This window comes from Nycticebus coucang, chromosome 8 (assembly GCF_027406575.1).
Source record: "Nycticebus coucang isolate mNycCou1 chromosome 8, mNycCou1.pri, whole genome shotgun sequence".
NCBI lineage: Eukaryota > Metazoa > Chordata > Mammalia > Primates > Lorisidae > Nycticebus > Nycticebus coucang.
The window spans coordinates 9,787,679-9,808,117 of record NC_069787.1 but is presented as its reverse complement, the minus strand read 5'-3'; the positions used below and the strand labels follow the sequence as shown (position 1 = coordinate 9,808,117).

General features: G+C 49.2%; 1 protein-coding gene across 3 annotated transcripts; it reads right to left on the bottom strand.

Annotated features, from left to right (window-relative positions):
* Positions 1 to 5,015: 5,015 nt before the first annotated feature.
* TADA3 (transcriptional adaptor 3) lies at positions 5,016 to 20,345 on the bottom strand. 3 transcript variants are annotated; one of them, XM_053598776.1, is made up of 10 exons: positions 20,104 to 20,344; positions 19,925 to 19,983; positions 18,974 to 19,206; positions 16,848 to 17,098; positions 16,623 to 16,728; positions 14,453 to 14,594; positions 14,258 to 14,361; positions 12,544 to 12,653; positions 11,641 to 11,826; positions 5,016 to 5,573 (listed from the first exon to the last, which is right to left on the bottom strand). In XM_053598776.1, exons 3-10 carry the CDS (start codon positions 19,178 to 19,180, stop codon positions 5,381 to 5,383), a joined length of 1,299 nt encoding a protein of 432 aa, XP_053454751.1. In that variant the 5' UTR covers positions 19,181 to 19,206; positions 19,925 to 19,983; positions 20,104 to 20,344; the 3' UTR covers positions 5,016 to 5,380. The 3 variants fall into 3 exon arrangements, with proteins under 3 accessions (XP_053454751.1, XP_053454752.1, XP_053454753.1); XM_053598777.1 differs by lacking the exon at positions 19,925 to 19,983 and having other exon boundaries at positions 20,104 to 20,345; XM_053598778.1 differs by lacking the exons at positions 19,925 to 19,983; positions 20,104 to 20,344 and having other exon boundaries at positions 18,974 to 19,210.
* Between the last annotated feature and the right edge of the window lie 94 nt (positions 20,346 to 20,439).

The window sequence follows — 20,439 nt, the reverse complement described above, 5'->3', positions numbered from 1 at the left end:
CATTGTTGTTTAACTGCCCCAGGCCAGGCTAGAACCATGAGGCTGGCACAGTAATCACTTTTGTTCTTTTTTTTTTTTTTTTTTTTTGTAGAGACAGAGTCTCACTGTACCGTCCTCGGGTAGAGTGCCGTGGCGTCACACGGCTCACAGCAACCTCTAACTCCTGGGCTTCCGCGATTCTCTTGCCTCAGCCTCCCTAGTAGCTGGGACTACAGGCGCCCGCCACAACGCCCGGCTATTTTTTTTTTTTGTTGTTGTTGCAGTTTGACCGGGGCTGGGTTTGAACCCACCACCCTCGGCATGTGGGGCCGGCGCCCTACTCGCTGAGCCACAGGCGCCGCCCACTTTTGTTCTTTTAAATTATTTATTTATGTATGTATTTATTTGAGACAGAGTCTCACTCTGTTACCCAAGCTAGAGTGCTGTGGCGTAAGCCTAGCTCACAGCAACCTCAATCTCGGACTCCAGAGAACCTCTTGCCTCAGTAGATGGGACTACAGACTCCCACCACAACGCCCCACCAATTTTTTCTGTTTTTAGTAGAGACAGGGTCACACTTTTGCTCAGGCTGGTCTCAAACTCCTGAGCTCAAATGACCCTCCCACCTATGCCTCCCAGAGAGCTAAAATTACAGGCATGAGCCACATGACCTAGCCTTCTTTCTTTTTACAACAAAAGCATTTTTTGTTTTTGAGACAGAGTCTCAAGATGTCTGGGTAGAGTGCTGTGGTGTCACAACTCACACAAATGACAGCCCAACTCAAACTCTTGGGCTTAAGCGATTCTCTTGCCTCAGCCTCCCCAGTAGCTGGGACTACAGGAGCCTGCCACAACACCCAGCTATATATATATATATATTTTTTGTTTGTTTGTTTGTTTTTGTTTTTGTAGAGACAGAGTCTCACTTTATGGCCCTCCGTAGAGTGCCGTGGCCTCACACAGCTCACAGCAACCTCCAACTCCTGGGCTTAAGCGATTCTCTTGCTTCAGCCTCCCGAGTAGCTGGGACTACAGGAGCCTACCATAACACCCAGCTATATATATATATATTTTTTGTTTGTTTGTTTTTGTTTTTGTTTTTGTAGAGACAGAGTCTCACTTTATGGCCCTCCATAGAGTGCCGTGGCCTCACACAGCTCACAGCAACCTCCAGCTCCTGGGCTTAGGCGATTCTCCTGCCTCAGCCTCCCGAGTAGCTGGGACTACAGGCGCCCGCCACAACGCCCGGCTATTTTTTGGTTGCAGTTTGGCTGGGGTCGGGTTTGAACCCGCCACCCTCGGTATATGGGGCTGGCGCCCTACCAACTGAGCCATAAGCGCGCCCTTTTTTTTTTAATGTAGTTGTCATTGTTTAGCAGGCCTGGGCTGGATTCGAACCCATCAGCTCCAGTGTATGTGGCTGGTGCCGTAGCCACTGAGCTACAGGCACCAAGCCAACAGAGGAATTTTCTTTCTTTCTTTCTTTCCATCTTTTCTTTCTTTCTTTTTTTTTTTTTTTTTGTAGAGACAGAGTCTCACTTCATGGCCCTCGGTAGAGTGCCGTGGCCTCACACAGCTCACAGCATCCTCCAACTCCTGGGCCTAAGCGATTCTCTTGCCTCAGCCTCCCAAGTAGCTGGGACTACAGGCGCCCGCCACAACGCCCAGCTATTTTTTGGTTGCAGTTCAGCCGAGGCCGGGTTTGAACCCGCCACCCTCAGTATATGGGGCCGGCGCCTTACCGACTGAGCCACAGGCGCCGCCTTCCATCTTTTCTTTCTTTCTTTTATGTCTCAAGCTGTTGTCCTGGGTAGAGAGAGTGCTGTGGCATTATAGCTCACAGCAACCTTGGGCTTAAGAGATCATCTTGCTAGAAACTAGGCAGTTTTTCTATTTTTAGTAGAGACGGTCTCACTTTTGCTCAGACTGGTCTTGAACTCATGACCCGTCTTGGCCTCCCATAGTGCTAGGATTACAGGCATTAGCCACTATGCCCAGGCTATTATCTTTCTTTTTAAAATAGGGCAGCACCTGTGGCTCAGTGAGTAGGGCGCCAGCCCCATATACCGAGGGTGGCGGGTTCAAGCCCAGCCCCGGCCAAACTGCAACAACAACAACAACAACAAAAATAGCCGGGCGTTGTGGCGGGCGCCTGTAGTCCCAGCTGCTCGGGAGGCTGAGGCAAGAGAATCACATAAGCCCAAGAGCTGGAGGTTGCTGTGAGCCACGTGTGACGCCACGGCACTGTACCGAGGGTGGTACAGTGAGACTCTGTCTCTACAAAAAAAAAATAAATAAATAAATAAATAAAATAAAATATTTCTACTAAACAAGTAGTAAATGGTCATTGCAAGAAAATAAAAACACGCATGAAGGGTGGCGCCTATGGCTCAGTGAGTAGGGCACCAGCCCCATATACCGAGGCTGATGGGTTCAAACCCAGCCCCGGCCAAACTGCAACAAAAAAATAGCCGGACGTTGTGGCGGACGCCTGTAGTCCCAGCTGCTTGGGAGGCTGAGGCAGGAGAATCGCTTGGGCCCGGGGGGTTGGAGGTTGCTGTGAGCTGTGTGACGCCACGGCACTCTACCGAGGGCAATAAAGTGAGACTCTGTCTCTACAAAAAAAAAAAAAAAAAAAGAAGAAGTCCCAGGGAAGATCCAGTGGCTTCAAGCATAGCTGGATCCAGGGCTCCTCCATCTCCTGGCTCTGCTTCTCTGAGGTGGCTTTAGTCTCAGCCAGGGGCTTCCACATCATGAAAACAGGTCGCGGAGTAGTCTGAGCTTACAGTCGGCTTATGATCCAAAAGGAACTGAAACTGTCCTCTCAGTATCCACAGAACAATCTTCTGGAAGGCCTCCTGAGTAGCCCAGATTGGTTCACATGCCTACTTCTTGGAACAGTCATTGTAGCTCGAGGGATGGGGAACTTGACTGGCCAACCTGGTATGACACCTGGTGTCCACCCTAGTTTGACAGACCCGTGATGCAGAAGGGACATTTCTTTTTTTTTTTGTAGAGACAGAGTCTCACTTTATCCCCCTCGTTGAGTGCTATGGCATCACAGCTCACAGCAACCTCTAACTCCTGGGCTTAGGCGATTCTCTTGCCTCACCCTCCCGAGTAGCTGGGACTACAGGCACCCACCACAACGCCTGGCTATTTTTGTTGTTGTTGTTATAGTTTGGCCGGGGCTGAATTTGAACCCGCCACCCTCAGTATGTGGGGCCGGCGCCCTACCCACTGAGCCACAGGCACCGCCCTGGAAGGGACATTTCTTCAACAGAAAGAGGGGTTCTGGGTATACAGGAAAGTTGGTTATCCTTGCCGTTTTTTTTCCCCCACCTAAACCATTCAGGGGGAGTCATCAACCTTCTTCATGGCGCAGTTCATTGGTCATTTCCTCAGGGAACCTCCCCCCTCCCTTCTTCACTGTGTGGACCTCAACCCTCCCACAGTAAATTACAAGTTATTCCCTGACTCTTTCAGACCAGTCTGGGAACAACTTGAGGCAGGGACAAGAGCATATTCACCCATCTGTCTCCCTCAGGCCTAGCATCCTGCTCAGACTGTGGAAGGGACGCTGTTGGTGACCTATCCAGCATTCCCGTCTGTTTCCTACTCAGATCTTAAGTTGGGCTCTATACCCTCTCCCCACTGCCTTGGGCTTTGTAGGGTTCATCCTTTGCCTCAGTGACTGTTGCAGGAATAGGCATGTGAGATTGAGTCTGAGCCACTGAAACATTAAGGGTATCTGGGAAAGGATTTTTTGCTCTTATGGGTGGGTCATGGAAGCCAGGTGGCTTCTGCTCTTTCCTTGCTGGACATCAACAAGGAAGCACTTTGCCTCAACTGTTACTGCTCACCACCTCACAGCCAAGGGGAACCTCCCTTAGGCAGAAGCTAACACTGTGGAGACACCTGAAGAATCTAGCTTTTTTTGAGGTGGAGTATTAGTCACTCTCGGTAGAGGACTGTGACATCCTAGCTCATAGCAACCTCAAATTCTTGGGCTCAAGTGATCCTCCTGCCTCAGCCTCCCAAGTAGCTGAGACTATAGGTACCTGCCACAATGCCCAGCTAGATTCCTTTTTTTTTTTTTTTTTTAAGTTTTTGGCCAGGGCTGGGTTTGAACCCACCACCTCCGGCATATGGGGCCAGCACCCTACCCTTTGAGCCACAGGTGCTGCCCACCAGCTAGATTTTTTTTAATTATGTATGTATGTATTTATTTATTTTGAGACAGTCTATGTTGCCCTCAGTAGAATGCTGTGGCTTACAGCTCACAGCAACCTCAAACTCTTGGGCTTAAGTGATTCTCTTGCCTCGGCCTCACAAGTAGCTGGGGACTACAGGCACCCACCACAATGCCTGGCTACTTTTTTGTTGCAGTTGTCATTGTTGTTTAGCTGGCCTGGGCTGGGTTTGAACCTGCCAGCCTCAGTGTATGTGGCTAACCACTGTGCTATGGGCACCGAGCCTAGATTTTTTTTTTTGTATTTTTTGGCCAGGGCTGGGTTTGAACCCGCCACCTCCGGCATATGGGGCTGGCGCCTATTCCTCTGAGCCACAGGTGCCACCCTGAGCCTAGATTTTTTTTTTAGTAGAGAGATGGGGTCTGGCTCTAGCTCAGGCTGGTCTGGTCTGGAACTCCTGAGCTCACACAATCCACCCGTCTTAGCCTCTCAAGAGTGCTAGGATTGCAGGTATGAGCCACTGTGCCCAGCCTAGAATCTAGATTCTCCATGACCTTGTTGAATTGTTAGATTGGCCAACTCTGAAAGCCACCCTACCCTAGTACCACCAAGCCCCCAGTCCACATGTCTTATTGGTAATCCACTTTGGGCTGGGGTATTCTGTTGCCTGTGGCCTCAAATACACTCAAAAAGAGGTGCTCAGAAGGTTCTACCTAAATGAATGCCATGGCTCAGTGGCCACAAGCTTAGAGCCCTCAAGTGTGCCCTGCTGAACCCCTGCCACCCACACCAGTTCCTTACTACCCCACAACAGACATTCAAAGACTAGATGCTTTTTTTTAAAAAAACCACAGCTGTCACTTTATTCTTAAGTTTGTACTTTACAAAACCACAAGGGAGAAGTCCTTGAGGGGGAGAGAGGTGTATGGGGAGGGGAGTTTGAGGAAGAGGGGGGTGGTAAAGAGGGCAAGAAAACCCAGAAATGAAGCCCCCCCTCAAATGGGGAACCAAGCATAGATTGGGCCCCAGGCCAGCCCAGCAGGGCTTCCTGTGTCCTGGCTATACAGAGCTGGGCCAAAAGACCTCAGGGGAGGGCCACAGTCCTCTAGAGACTGTCACTATTTGACAGGCTGCCATAGGCCAAAGCTTCCGGTGCCCAAAGAAGGAAGCGAGCCTCCCCCCCAGGCCAAGGAAGGCAGGGGTGAAGGTTATCCATCCAGCAGCTTCAGGATGCTCTCACGCTCCTTCAGAGTCTTCCAGGCCTGGTCCTTCTCCTTCTTGGTGGGAGTACGCTTCTTCTGCCGGGCAGCCATGATCTTGCGAAAGGCGTCCATGACCTCATTGTCTGCCATGCGGACCCGCTGCCTCAGCTCCTGCCGACTTACCTCCTCCTTTGCCAGCCTGTGGGTACAAGTGCTATAGTCAGCCCATGTCCACAGTGTGGGCCCTCTTTTCCCAAACTGAGCCAACCCACCATCCGAGGCTGGCACTCCTGTAGACTGTTTCATATGATCATGACCAAAAAGCAGTTACTGAACCACATTTATATGGCACTATTTTAAGTTCATTCTTTGTTTCTTTTTTTTTTTTGCAATTTTTGGTCAGGGCCGGGTTTGAACCCACCACCTCCGGTATATGGGGCTGGAGCCCTACTCCTTGAGCCACAGGCGCCGCCCTATTGTTTGTTTGTTTGTTTTTTTGGTAGAGATAGTCTGACTTTACCGCCCTTGGTAGAGTGTCATGGCCTCACACAGCTCACAGCAACCTCCAACTCCTGGGCTTAGGCGATTCTCTTGCCTCAGCCTCCCCAGTAGCTGGGACTACAGGCGCCCGCCACAACGCCCGGCTATTTTTTGTTGCAGTTTGGCCGGGGCCAGATTTGAACCCGCCACCCTCAGTATATGGGGCCGGCACCTTACCGACTGAGCCACAGGTGCCACCCCTGTTTGTTTTTTTTTTAAGACTAGTCAAGTATAGTAGTGGGAAAGGGGGAAAGAATAGGAGTTTAATCTGTAACTGACTGAACAATCAAGTGAGATAACTCACTACCTTCAGACCAGCCTTTAAGTTCTTTCAAAATAATAATTCATGTTGATAATGGGGAAGGCTATGCACCTGTAGGGATAAAGGGTACGTGGAAAATTTCTGCATCGATCTTCTTCCCAATTTTCTTCTGAACTTAAAACTGCTCTAATAAATTTATAATGCATGCTTGGAGTCCCAGCTAAGAGCTAAGAGGCTACTCAAGAGGCTAAGGTGGGAGGATTCCTTGGGCCTAGGAGTTCAAGGTAAGCCTAGCCAACAGAACAAGACCTTGTCTCTTTTTTTTTTTTGGAGACAGAATCTCACTTTTTTGCCCTTGGTAGAGTGCTGGGGTGTCATAACTCACAGCAACCTCAAACTCTTGGTCTTAAGCTATCCTTTTGCCTCAGCCTCCCAAGTATCTGGGACTACAGGCACAACGCCCTGCTAGTTTTAGAGATGAGGTCTCACTCGGGCTCAGTCTGGTCTCGAACCTATGAGCTCAGGCCATCCACTGGCCTCAGCCTCCCAGAGTGCTAGAATTATAGGTGTGAGCCACTGCACCTGCCCAAGACCTTGTCTCTTTAAAAAAAAAAAAGCCTGGGCAGTGCCTGTGGCTCAAAGGAGTAGGGCGCTGGTCCCATATGTCAGAGGTGGCAGGTTCAAACCCAGCCCCGGCCAAAACTGCAAAAATAAAAAATAAAAAAATAAAGCCTTGGCTAGGCATGACGACTCATGCCTATAATCTTAGCATATGGTAGGCCAAGATGGGTGGATCCCTTGAGCATGGGAGTTCCAGACTAGCCTGAGCAAGAGCAAGACCCTGTCTCTACTAAAAATAGGAAAACACTAGCTGGGCATTGGAGTGGGTGCCTGTAGTCCCAGCTACTCAGGAGGTTGAGGCAGGAGGATTGAGCCCAAGAGTTTTGAGATTGGTGTGAGCTACAATGATGCCATGGTATTATTCTACACAGGGCAATAGAGTGAGATTCTGTTTCAAAAAAATACCTTAAGGGTGGCGCCTGTGGCTCAGTCGGTAAGGCGCCGGCCCCATATACCGAGGGTGGCGGGTTCAAACTCGGCCCCGGCCAAACTGCAACCAAAAAATAGCCGGGCGATGGGTGGCGCCTGTGGCTCAAGGAGTAGGGTGCCGGTCCCATATGCCAGAGGTGGCGGGTTCAAACCCAGCCCCGGCCAAAAAAACCAAAAAAAAAAAAAAAAAAAATAGCCGGGCGTTGTGGCGGGTGCCTGTAGTCCCAACTACTCGGGAGGCTGAGGCAAGAGAATCGCTTAAGCCCAGGAGTTGGAGGTTGCTGTGAGCTGTGTGAGGCCACAGCACTCTACCGAGGGCCATAAAGTGAGACTCTGTCTCTACAAAAAAAAAATAAAAATACCTTAAAAACATATACAGTCGGCTCAGCCTGTAGCTCAAGCGGCTAAGGCACCAGCCACATACACCTGAGCTGGCGGGTTCGAATCCAGCCCAGGCCCGCCAAACAACAATGACAACTACAACCAAAAAATAGCTGGGCATTGTGGCAGGCGCCTGTAGTCCCAGCTACTTGGGAGGTGGAGGCAAGAGAATCACTTGAGCCCAGGAATTTGAGGTTGCTGTGAGCTGTGATGCCATGGCACTCTACCCAGGGTGACAGCTTGAGGCTCTGTCTCAAAAAACAAACAAAAAAAAAACATATACAGTTGTCTCTCCTTATCCACAGGTTCACTTTCTGTGACTTCAGTTATCCATTACCAACCACAGGGCCAAAATATTACCATATTTTGAGAAAAACCACATGCAGAAAACTTTTATTATAGTATATTGTTATAATGTTTCTATTTTATTATTAGCTATTATTGCTAATTTTTTTTTTTTTTTTGAGACAGAGCCTCACTATGTCACCCTTGGTAAAGTACCATGGCATCACAGCTCACAGCAACCCCCAACATTGGGTTTAAGTGACTCTCTTGCCTCAGCCTCCCAAGTGGCTGGGACTACAGGTGCCCACCACAACCCCCAGCTATTTTTTGGTTGCAGATGTCATTGTTTTTTTTTTTAGAGACAGAGTCTCACTCTGTCGCCCTTGGTAGAGTGCCGTAGCATCATAGCTCACAGCAACCTCCAGCTCTTGGGCCTAGGAGATTCTCTTGCCTTAGCCTCCCGAGTAGCTGGGACTACAGGCACCTGCTACAACGCCCTGCTATTTTTTTTGTTGCAGTTTGGCTGGGGCCAGGTTTGAATCCTCAATCCTTGGTATATGGAGCCAGCACCTTACTCACTGAGCCACAGGTGCTGCCCTGCATTTATCATTGTTGTCTAACAGGCCCAGGCCGGGCTTGAACTCACAAGCCTCCATGCATGTGGCTGGCGCACTACCCACTGAACTACATGGGTTTGTTGCCTTTTTTTTTTTTTTTTGTGGTTTTTGGCCGGGGCTGGGTTTGAACCCGCCACCTCTGGCATATGGGACCGGCGCCCTACTCCTTGAGCCACAGGCACCACCCAGCCTTTTTTTTTTTTTTTTTTTTTTTTGAGACAGAGTCTCACTCTGTTGCCCTGGGTAAAGGGCTGTAGTGTCATCATAGCTCACAGCAATCTCAAACTCTTGGGCTTGAGCAATCCTTTGGTCTCAGCCTCCCAAGTAGCTAGGACTATAGCTCCGCAATGCCTAGATACAGATTTTCTGTGGATGAAATGTTTCATAATAATCGGGTGATGCCTCTGGCTCAGTGGGTAGGGTGCCAGCCCCATATACCGAGGGTGGTGTTTAGAACTTGGCCCCGGCCAAATTACAACAAAAAATAGCCAGGCATTGTGGCGGGTGCCTGTAGTCCCAGCTACTCAGGAGGCTGAGGCAAGAGAATCACCTAAGCTCAAGAGCTGCAGGTTGCTGTGAGCTGTGACGCCAGAGCACTCTACCCAGGGTGACAAAGTAGGACTCTGTCTCTAAAGGCGACAAAGTAGGACACCTCTACTTTTTTTTTTTTGTCTCATAAAAAAAAAAGAAGAAATATTTCATAATAAAACTTTGGGAGAAGAAGAAAATTAACCATGAACAAAAGACTTAAAAATAAATCACACAGGTTCGGCGCCTGTGGCTCAAGCGGCTAAGGTGCCAGCCACATACACCTGAGCTGGCGGGTTGGAATCCAGCCCAGGCCTGCCAAACAACAATGATGGCTGCAACCAAAAAAAAAAAAAAAAATAGCTGGGTGTTGTGGTGGGTGCCTGTAGTCCCAGCTACTTGGGAGGTGGAGGCAGAAGAATCACTTGAGCCCAGGAGTTGGAGGTTGCTATGAGCTGTGATGCCACAGCACTCTACCCAGGGCGACAGCTTGAGGCTGTTTCAAAAAAAAAAAATAAAGTAAATAAAATAAAATAAATCACACAATAATGTGAATATAATTAATACTAATAAACTGTATACTTAAAAATGGTTAAGAGATGTCAGACTTGGAGAATCATTAAAAAAATGGTTAAGGAGGCTCAGCAACATAGCTCAGTGGTTAGGGTGCAGGCCACATACACCAGGACTGGCAGGTTCGAACCTGGCCCAGGCCTGCTAAAACGACAACTATAATGATAAAAAAAAAAAATAGCCAGGCATTGTGGCGGGCACCTGTAGTCCCAGCCACTTGGGAGGCTGAGGCAAGAGAATAGCTTAAGCCCAGGAGTTAGAGGTTGCTGTGAGCTGTGATGCCACTGGCACTCTACCAAGGGTGACACAATGAGACCCTGTCTCCAAAAAATAAAAAAAAATGGTTAAGAGATGGGCGCTGTGGCTCACACCTGTAATCCCAGCACTTGGGAGGCTAAGGTGGGTAGATTTCCTGAGTTCACAGGTTCAAGACCAGCCTGAGTCAGAGCGAGACCCCCATCTCTAAAAAATAGCCAGGCATTGTGGTGGGCACCTATAGTCCCAGCTACTTTGGAGGCTGAAGCAAGAGGATCACCTAAGCCCAAGAGCTGGAGGTTGCTGTGAGCTGTGACACCACGGCACTCTACCTAGGGCAACAAGGTGAGACTCTGTCTCTTAAAAAAAAAAAAAAGAGGATCAGTTGAACCCAAGAGTTTGAGGTTACTACGAGGTAAGACATCACAGCACTCTACAAAGGGTAACGAAGTGAGACTCTGTCTCAAAAAAAAAAAAAAAAAGGGAGCGCCTGTGGCTCAGTGAGTAGGGCACTGGCCCCATATACCAAGGGTGGTGGGTTCAAAACCGGCCCCAGCCAAACTTCAACAAAAAATAGACAGGCACTGTGTCGGGCTCCTATGGTCCCAGCTACTTGGGAGGCTGAGGTAAGAGAATCACCTAAGCCTAAGAGCTGGAGGTTGCTGTGAGCTGTGAAGCCATAGCACTTTATGGAGGGTGACAAAGTGAGACTCTGCCTCAACAACAACAACAAAAAAAACAAAGGCAGTGCCTATGGCTCAGTGGGTAGGGCGCCGGCCCCATATACCAAGGGTGGCAGGTTCAAACCTGGCCCTGGCCAAACTGCAACCAAAAAATAGCCGGGCGTTGTGGCAGGCGCCTGTAGTCCCAGCTACTTGGGAGGCTGAGGCAAGAAAATTGCCTAAGCCCAGGATTTGGAGGTTGCTGAGAGCTGTGTGACGCCACGGCACTCTACCGAGGGCAATAAAGTGAGACTCTGTCTCTACAAAAAAAAATAAAATAAATAAATTTTAAAAAACCATGGTTAAAAATAGCCGGGCGTTGTGGCGGGCGCCTGTAGTCCCAGCTACTCGGGAGGCTGAGGCAAGAGAATCGCTTAAGCCCAGGAGTTGGAGGTTGCTGTGAGCTGTGTGAGGCCACGGCACTCTACCGAGGGCCATAAAGTGAGACTCTGTCTCTACAAAAAAAAAAAAAAAAAAAAAAAAAAAACCATGGTTAAGAGGATAAATTTTATGTTTTTTTCACCACAGTTAAAAAATCAAATCAAATCAATCATAGGTGCTTTAGTCTTGGAATCAAAATCTGTCAGATACTGGCAGGGTGAGGTGACTCACACCTGCAATCCTAGCACTCTAGGGCAGGGGGACTGCTTGAACTCAGGAGTTTGAGACCAGCCTGAGCAAGAATGAGACCCAGTCTCTACTAAAAATGGAAAAAAATTAGGCAGGCATCATGGCAGACAACTGTGGTCCCAGCTACTCAGGAGGCTAAGGTAAGAGGATTGTTCAACCCCATTGAGTCTGAGGTTGCTGTGAGCTATGATGCCATAGCACTCTATCTAGGGTGACAGAGTGAGACTCTGTCTCAAAAAAAATAAATAAATAAATCTATCTGACACATAACCAGTGGGTTGCGGACTGATACTTTTTCAAGACTCTTCAGGTGATTTAGAGGCCTAGCTAGGTTTGCAAGCCTGTTACAAAGCATCTGGAAGGTGACCAGCTGTGAGACGGCCTCCTTGACCAGCCCCTGGACAATACATCCTGCTCAGTCACCTCAGGAGATCATGTTTCTTGGTGCGGTTGTGGGCACTCAGGGCCTTCAGCTCGGCCTGCCGTTTACGCAGCTCAGCAAGGACCTCATCCTCTGAATCCTCTGCAGGGCGATCCTCAGACTCCAAAAGGCCCTGGGCAATCAGCTCCTCCTTGATGCGGCTCTCCAGGGACTTAGTATGCGGCACGCTGCAGGAAAGGCAGGCCAGCTTTGGGGGGCCACCTCAGAGCTTCCCAGGGTTTCCCAAGGTTAGTGAACACTAATCTTTCCCTTTGGGCACCCGACCCCATCTATCTAGACAAAAAAGCAATGACAGACAGACATATCTGCTCTGTTTTTTAAAAACAACCAATTATCCATTGTCCAAAAAATATAGAAAAACCCATAATGCTAACAACCCACAGAGAATCACTATCATTTTGTGATATGCTACTATAATTTTGTAATATATTATTTATGTTTTCCAAACTTTGTTCCAGGTTTTCTCTCCTATGTGTACAAATTTAAATACATTTTAAGTGAAAGTAAGACCATAATGTCTATACTGTGCTACAACTAACATCTGGCATTCTGTTATTTACATCTTTTCATGTCAATCATATTTCTTGTAAAATGATTAATAGCCCCAAGTTATTTCATTACATGGAATTACCCCAATTTAGCCAACCAGTCTCCTTCAGTTTGACATTTAGGTTATTCACAGTAAGAACAGTACTGTGACAACACCCCTGTGCTGAGTCTGTGTATGCAGAAATGCTGGGCCAACAGCACACTTGAGACTTCAACTGCGCTTTGCCAAGCTGCCCTCAGCCTCTTTGTTAGTACAGACCTTCCCATGTCAAGATGGACTGAAGCTGACAGAAGCTGGGGGCCAGACAATCAGGTGTGGCTAGGACACCACTCACCTGAAGGGCTTGTTCTGATTGCGGGGAGAGGTGCTCGCCCCGTCAGCCCCCGATTCTTTTCCAGACATGTCAGGAATGGGAGAATCTTCCATAGGGGAAATAATATTTTCCTAGAAGTTCAAAGAAATGGGGTGGAAAGAAACAGTTGCTGTAGTATTCCCATTCTCCTGCTCATCTTTCACCAGTATGAACAGTCTTTTTTTTTCCCCCAGAGTTTCACTTTGTCACCCTGGATAGAGTGCCATGGCATCGTAGCTCAGAGCAACCTCAAACTCTTGGGTTCAAGTGTGTCTCTTGACTCAGCCTCCCAAATAGCTGGGACTACAGGCACCTGCCACAACACCCTACATTTTTTTCAAGACAAGGTCTCCCTCTTGCTGAGGCTGGTCTCAAACCCGTGAGCTCAGGCAATCCACTGCCTTGGCCTCCTAAGTGCTAAGATCACAGGCATGAGCTGTGATCATGCCTGGCTGCCTGGCTAGTTTTCTGTTGTCAGTAGAAACAGGGTCTCATCCTTGCTCAGGCTGGTCTCAAGCGAGCTACCAGCCTCAGCCTCCCAGAGTGTTAGGATTATAGGCATGAGGCACCACACCTGACCAGTACAGTCTTAGCAGACCAGAAATATCTTTTTGTCTTTACTACCCAAGCCCCTCTGGGAAGCCTTCCCAAACTAAACCAAATAGCTTTGATCGTTCTAGAAATATCTTTTCTCTTTGTACTGATATCAAAAGAAAGGAGCACAGCAGAGCAATGGTCACACTCAACAATGGTGATGAGAACAGCTGAGGTTTATGAAGCATCTGCAATGCACCAGGCACTGTGCTAAGCATGTGCGGCAGAGGCTACCCCCTGTCCAAGCAGCACGCTCACCTTTCTTCCACAGTAGCTGGGCTGTGTCTACCTCACTACACTCTATTTACCAGGCTCTCTGAGGTCAGGTATGGACAAGTATGGACAAATTCTCTCTAGAGGAAGGTGATTAGAAGGATAAGAGCCATAGACAGTCACAGCCCAAAAAGCTTCCTTCACATATTCCTTGCTCTTACTCTGGGGAATTAGAGTGGCAATCTTGCCCAGAATGACCTTGTGCAGAGTGTAAAGCCACCACTGGCTAAGGTCCCCGTCTTCTAGTATAAGGCAGAGACCTCCTCCTACCCCTACTTTAGTCAACCTGGAACACATGCCCCAGACTAATATATGAAAAGAGAAATAAATTATTATGTCTGAGCCAGAAAAGAAAACTGAGGTAAAGGGGTGTGTCTAAGGTCAGCCAGTAGGTATAAAGACAGGCGTCCTAAAGTGGGGTTTGAATACTGCCTCTATTTATTAGCTGTGTGACCTCAAGCAAAGAGCTCCATTTTCTGAGCTTCAACCTTCTCATCTGTAGCACAGGGCTAACCAGTGTCCCACCCTCCAGGGACAGGATGTGTGCAAAGCCCCTACACAGGGCTCAGCCCTGAGCCAATGCTCAGCAAAAATAACTGGAGTAGTGGCTAATTTTGGAGAGGTTAGAGCCTGGGAAGGGCATGAGGGTGGCTTCTCGGATGCGGTAATCTTTCACTTTGTGATCTCCTGGCTGGTAATACAAGCTCACTTGTTAAAAGTTAACAAGTTGTATATTTACGATCTGTGAACTTTTCTAAATGTATGATATATTTCGATAAAAAATAAACACAAAGTAAATGTGATTCCTGTTTTGGGTTGGGGTGCTCACCTCCACAAGGGCCTGCAGGAGGCGCTGTGTCAGGGCACCAAAGGGGCACCCATCTTCTGGCTGCTCATGCTGGGCCTCAGACTTCTTCAGCAGGGCATCTACATCTGTAGCAGACAGAGAAGAGAATGGTAGGTGGGCAGAAGTTCCAAGAATTTAAAGACTGGCCTGGGGTGGGCAGGGAGGTGAGGCCCCTACCTTTAGTGTCTAGTTCAGTCAGTGGCCCCATGAGGCCTTTCTTCTTGTCAGCCACAGCCGCTGCCCGGGCCCCATCCTTCTGCTCCTCCAGCAGATCCTCCTGGGCCCAGCGCTGGGAGTAGTGCTTCCCCAGAGGTGGGATCTGTGGAAGAGATGGCACCTGGCTCCCAGCAGGCAAACAATGGCTGGCCATGCCTGGAGTGCAGGGGGACATGTGTACCTGGGCATTGCCAATAAGTTTTTCTTCATTCCCTCATTCATTAATCTGTCTCCCCAGTCCCTAGTCCAAGGTTAAGGATGACGTCAGGTACATTTTAGAAGGGATAAAGGAGATAAAATCTCTACAGGCAGACTGGGTGAAGTGGCTCATTCCTGTAATCTTAGCGCTCTGGGAGTCCGAGGCAGTACTCAGAAGTTTGAGGCCAGCCTGTGCAAGAGTGAGACCCCATCGCTACTAAAAACAGAAAAAATTAACTGGGCATTGCAGCAGGTGCCTGTAGTCCCAACAGGCAGGAGGCTTGGGAGGCTAAGGCAGGAGAACTGCATGAGCACAGGAGTTTGAGGTTGCTGTGAGCTAGGCTGACACCACAGCTTTGTAGCCTGGGGACAGAGTGGGACTCTGTATCAGGAAAAAAAAAAAAAAATCTCCACATGCATGGTGTATTAACGCAGACAATCACATAAAGAAATAAAAACACACACAGAAGCCCATATGGAAAAATTCCCAATACATAGTAAGGTATAAAATTCTGTACATACATGACTTGAGTCAAAACTATCACCTTAAAAGGAAGTTAAAGTTAAAGGAATTACCTTTTTTTTTTTTTTGAGACAAAGTCTCACTATGTTGCCCTCAGTAGAGTGCCGTGGCGTCAAAACTCACAGCAACCTCAAACTCTTGGACTCAAGCGGTTTTCTTGCCTCAGCCTCCCAAGTACCTGGGACTACAGGCACCCGCCACAATGCCCAGCTTTTTTTTTTTTTTTTTTTTGAGACAGAACTGTCTCAAAGCTGTTGCCCTGGGTAGAGTGCCGTGCCATCACAGCTCACAGCAACCTCCAACTTCTGGGCTCAATTGATTCTCCTCCACCTCCCAAGTAGCTAGGACTACAGTTGCCCACCACAACACCCCGCAACTTCTTGGTTGCAGCTGTCATTGTTGTTTGGCAGGCCCAGGCTGGATTTGAACCCGCCAGCTCAGGTGTATGTAGCTGGCGCCTTAGCCGCTTGAGCCACAGGCGCCAAGCCGCTGGCTATTTTTTTTGTTGCAGTTGTTTAGCTGGCCCAGGCCGGGTTCAAACCTGCCACCCTTTTTGTATGGGGCCGGCGCCCTACCCACTGAGCCACAGGTGCTGCCCCTCTTTCTTTTTGAGACAAGATCTCACTCTGTCACAGATTGCACAGTAGTACAATCATAGCTCACTACTACCTTCAAGTGATCCACCTGCCTCCCAGGGGGCTACAGGTGTGAGCCACCATGCCCAGACTACTTTCCAAGTAAATTTTTAAAAAATTTAGATAACTGAAGTGAAAGAGGTAGATCACAGTGCTGTGGCATCACAAAGGAGAGATCAACTTTCTGGTAAACAATCAGAAAAGGTGTTTTGGTGAAAGTTACATGAGATCAGGGGTTTAAAGGGTGAGTCAAGTCTGTCAAGGGGAGAAGAGCTTGCGTTGCGGCCCAGAGACTAGCAACGACCCTGGGTGAGTCTGAAGTAAGGGCAAGGTATTTGGTGGGATCGGTAAATGCAGCAGTGAGGGCAGGTGTGGCCAAGGGAACTGGAGAGGTGTTAGGGCTGTGCCACCAAGGACAGAGACACTTGATCCTGTGGACAAGAGAAGCCAGAGACTTCTAGAGGCCTAAGAGCAGGGAGAGAATAAAGAGGGTGTTTAGATAAAAGCTGATAAAAGCTTGAACCAAAGCAGAGGGGATGGAGATGAGGGGGAAAGAGCAGACTTCCTTGGGGATGTGGTGACGGTTTCGCTGTGGTAGAGGAGAGTCAGTACAATGAGTAAGCTAAGAGGTTGAGCCTAGCTGGGCTGATGGAACAGATGGGAAACTGGGTGGGGTGGGAGAAGGAAGATGATACGTGTATTGGTATCTTTAATTCTGAGGCACCTCTGAGCCCTCTTGTTCTCCACCACATCTAGCAAGGCTCAGAGCAGCTACCTTATAATGTTCAGCCTCATCTTCTGGGGGTTTCAGCAGCTCCTCTAGTGTGCGCACCTCCTCACTGGTGATGTCGGCACAGTAGGGCTCCACCGAAGCCCAGAACCTGCAAAAAGCAACAGATCCTGACTGGGTACCCCTCTGCCCCACCAGCCTCGGCCCTCGGGCCCTGAGCCTCCACCACCAGAATCCCAATGTTCCCCTCTATGTTCTCTGGCCCAGAACCTGTTGGGGGCATCATTCTTGGGGATCCGTGGCACATCAATGGGGTCATCAGTGAATTCATATTCCTGGATCTTGGGCTGAAGGTTTTTGGATTTGGGCCGCCCAGGGCCAGGGCCTGGCCCATGTCCTGCCTTCCCTTCCAGCTTCGGCTTCTTGGGCTTCCCATGCTTGGGGGGAGCTCCAAGTTCATGGTCTCGACCCAGCTTCAGGAATCTTCGGTCACCTTTTTTATCTTGCCAGTCAGTGAGGATCTGAAATTTACAGAGACTATCACTGAGGAGGAGAAGGTAAGACACAGGGCAACTCCTTCCTCCAATAAAAAAATTAAGATCTAAAAGCCAAGGAGGCTCCAAGGTCTTTCCTCCCTTCCCCCTTTTTTTAGAGACAGACTTGCACTTCATCGCCCTCAGTAGAGAATTGTGGCATTACAGCTCACAGCAACCTCCATCTCCTGGGCTTAGGTGATTCTCTTGCCTCAGCCTCCCGAGTAGCTGGGACTACAGGCACCTGCCACAATGCCTGGCCTTTTTATTTTGTAGTTGTTGCAGTTTGGCTGGGGCCGGGTTCAAACTCGCCACCCTCAGTATATGGGGCCAGCGCCCTACTCACTGAGCCACAGGCACTGCCCCCCATCCCCTTTTTACTTAGCAAACTCCTACTGATCCTTCAAAACTCAGCTCCTTTTCTGCATCTCTGTCTCTTAGGATCTATTCATATACTTATCATCCCATACACTTGTTTGTACTCTGTTTCACTTTTGTATACTCATGTCAGTCACATACTGTTTAGTAGAGGATCAAATAAATGACCACCCCAGTGTGTGTTGGCCATGGGAAAAAAGGCTGGTGGTGACTTTTTTGGCAAAGGCAAGCAGCCTCTCAGCAAACTTTCATTTCAAAAGTCACCACAACTGGGAAGCTTTCTCTGTATCGGTTACCCTGAGTCTCAGATGCTAAAATGCAACTTATTGTCCTATAGCTCTTCTCAAAAAGCTTCCATGGATTCCCAGAGACCATAAGTTAATTCTATTTATCTTTTTAGATCCAGCTGAAATGGGATCTCCTTCTTCTACAAGTCTTTTTTTTTTTTTTTTTTGTAGAGACAGGGTCTCACTTTATGGCCCTCGGTAGAGTGCCGTGGCCTCACACAGCTCACAGCAACCTCCAACTCCTGGGCTTAAGTGATTCTCTTGCCTCAGCCTCCCAAGTAGCTGGGACTACAGGCGCCCGCCACAACGCCCGGCTATTTTTTGGTTGCAGTTAGGCCGGGGCCGGGTTTGAACCCACCACCCTCGGTATATGGGGCCGGCACCTTACCGACTGAGCCACAGGTGCCGCCCTTCTTCTACAAGTCTTTAGCATTTCTTGCTGCCACTGTAGACCCAACTGTGTTGTTTGGCTACAGTGGGATGTGCAGCACACCTTGTCTCTTCAAGTAGACTGTAAGCTACCCAAAGACCAGGAAGCTTATCTTAACCATCTCTGTTACACAGAATCTAGCATAGCACCTGGCACACAGGGCTCAGGGAAGTTTATGCAGTGAATAAAAATAGAGTAGTAATAATAACATTAGAAATGCTTACTTAGTGTCATTGGTTTGAGCCTCTACAAAAATTCTTTTAATCCTCACAAAGCTCTAAAGTGGGTCCTATTATTCAGTCCACTTTGCAGATACTTAGAGATATGAAGTAACTTTCTTAAAGTCACATAAGCTAGCAAACAGCAACAGTAGCAAATATTTAGGTCAGGATTCAAATCCAGGTCTCCCCATTCCAGTTCTCCAGTACTTCTAACCCTATCACTAGGCTTTTGCCCAACCACCCTCTGCCTTTAGTTGGCAAGCTCCCTGGTGGCCAAAACTGTCCTAGTTACCTCTCTCTAATGACCAGTACCCAGAACACAATGGCGGATGGAGGAGCCAATACAAGCTAAGCGAATTGTAAATTTTGCAATTTATGAGAATCATGCATGTTCTTGTGTATCTCGTGCGTCACACAAGCCAGTTTGGATCTCTCTCTCTCCACAAGCCCCTGTACCACAGGTCTCAGCAGACAGGGCTAACTCAATGACCCAACCCATAACTCAACACAGTCCATCCTTGGTGACGTCCCATCTTTGGGGTATCACCTGGGTTTCAGCCTCAAGCACACGCAGGCGCCGGCTGGCGGAAGAGAGCAGGGTCTCAAGCTCCAGCTGCAGGGTGTCCAGCTCCTCGATGCCAACGCCATCATCCTCAGAGCGGGCCAGCACTGCCGTGTAGCGGGGACAGACCTTCAGGTGGTCCACAGACTTGAAGTCATGGAACTGCAACGGGCAGTCCTTCAACTCACTCATGGCCGAGGAAATGGGACTCTGTGCAACTGGAGAGGAGAGGGCCGTTGGTGGGAGACAAAGTGGCATGAGAAAATCCCAAAGGTCTCTTCTCTCCAGGGACAGCCTCAACAAGGAAGCCAAGAATCAGTACTCTTACTGACAAAGCTGACAGCCCAGTTCCCACGCACAGGGCACCTGCTGTCTGCCAAGCTAGGCGCAGCATTTTACCAGCTTATCATTGAATTCCTCACCCAACTCCACAAGCAGGGGCCACTGTGATCCCCTTTTTATAGAGAAAGAAACTGAGACTCTGTAAGGGTGGGTACATGCCTAAGCTTCTGAGATGCAATTTGAACCCTAGTCGGCTCGAATCCACACCCCCAATCACCATGGTATACCGTTATGTTCTCTTTTGATGCTTCTCCCTTCTGTCCCCCTCCTCTTAGGTCCTGCAAAACCTCTGAGTTCCAAATACCTCATTCTTACAACATTCTCCGTGCCTCCCAGCCTTACCTTGCCTCACCCCACTCACCTTTCCCCCCTTTTTATGTCCCTAACAATGGTTCAGAACGTTGGCTGGTAAGCCAGACAGACCTGAGTTCAAGCCCAGGCTTTACCATTCTCTACTGATGTGCCCCTGAACATGTTATTTAACCTTTCCGAGTCTCGTTTTTTCCAATCTGTAAAATGGGAACAAAAGAAGTCTCCGGGTGTTTCCACACAAAAAGTCTGACTCTCTAAAACGTGAATAACAAAAGTACCTACCTCCCTGGGATGTGCTGAGGATTAAGAAATGATGCCCGTCAAAGAGCCCAATTCAGTGCCTGGCACAGAAGAAGGGGGACTGCTTAAGGGCTGGCCCCACCCGGGGATCATCCCAATGTCCCGCCTTCAGCGTCCCCGTCCTCTAGGGAACACACTAACGCCGCTCCCGCCCCCTCTACCTCCTGACTGCAGCCTCCTACGGCCCCGGGGCCGCGGGAGGGGGCGGGGAGTTCCGGTCGGTCGGAGCAACCGCCCAGGAACTGGCTATAGGCGAGCCTCCTTCAGTTGACGCGGGGGTGGGGAGGCGGCGAGGACGAGCCCACTGTGGTGGGAGGAGCGTTCAAGCCAGCCCACTGGAGAGGCGGGGTACGGGTGTGTGCCTCGGCGGACACTAGGGAATTCGGGGACTGGGGGTGGGGGGTGGGGCTCGGCGGCCCAGATCTCGGCGCCGCGGGTAGCCCAGCCGAGCCCCAAGGGCTGCGGGTAGGCGGGGCCGGAGAAAGGATTGGGGAGCA

Bases quoted from the DNA above. Each gene is read 5' to 3' on its own strand.
- TADA3 (XM_053598777.1), bottom strand. From the start codon at position 19,180: ATGAGTGAGTTGAAGGACTGCCCGTTGCAGTTCCATGACTTCAAGTCT. The intron at 12,654-14,257 runs GTGAGCACCCCA...TTGAACTTCTAG, and splicing joins TCCTGCAGGCCCTTGTGGAG to GAAAATATTATTTCCCCTAT. The intron at 5,574-11,640 runs GTGACTGAGCAG...TTGTACCCACAG, and splicing joins AAGAAACATGATCTCCTGAG to GCTGGCAAAGGAGGAGGTAA.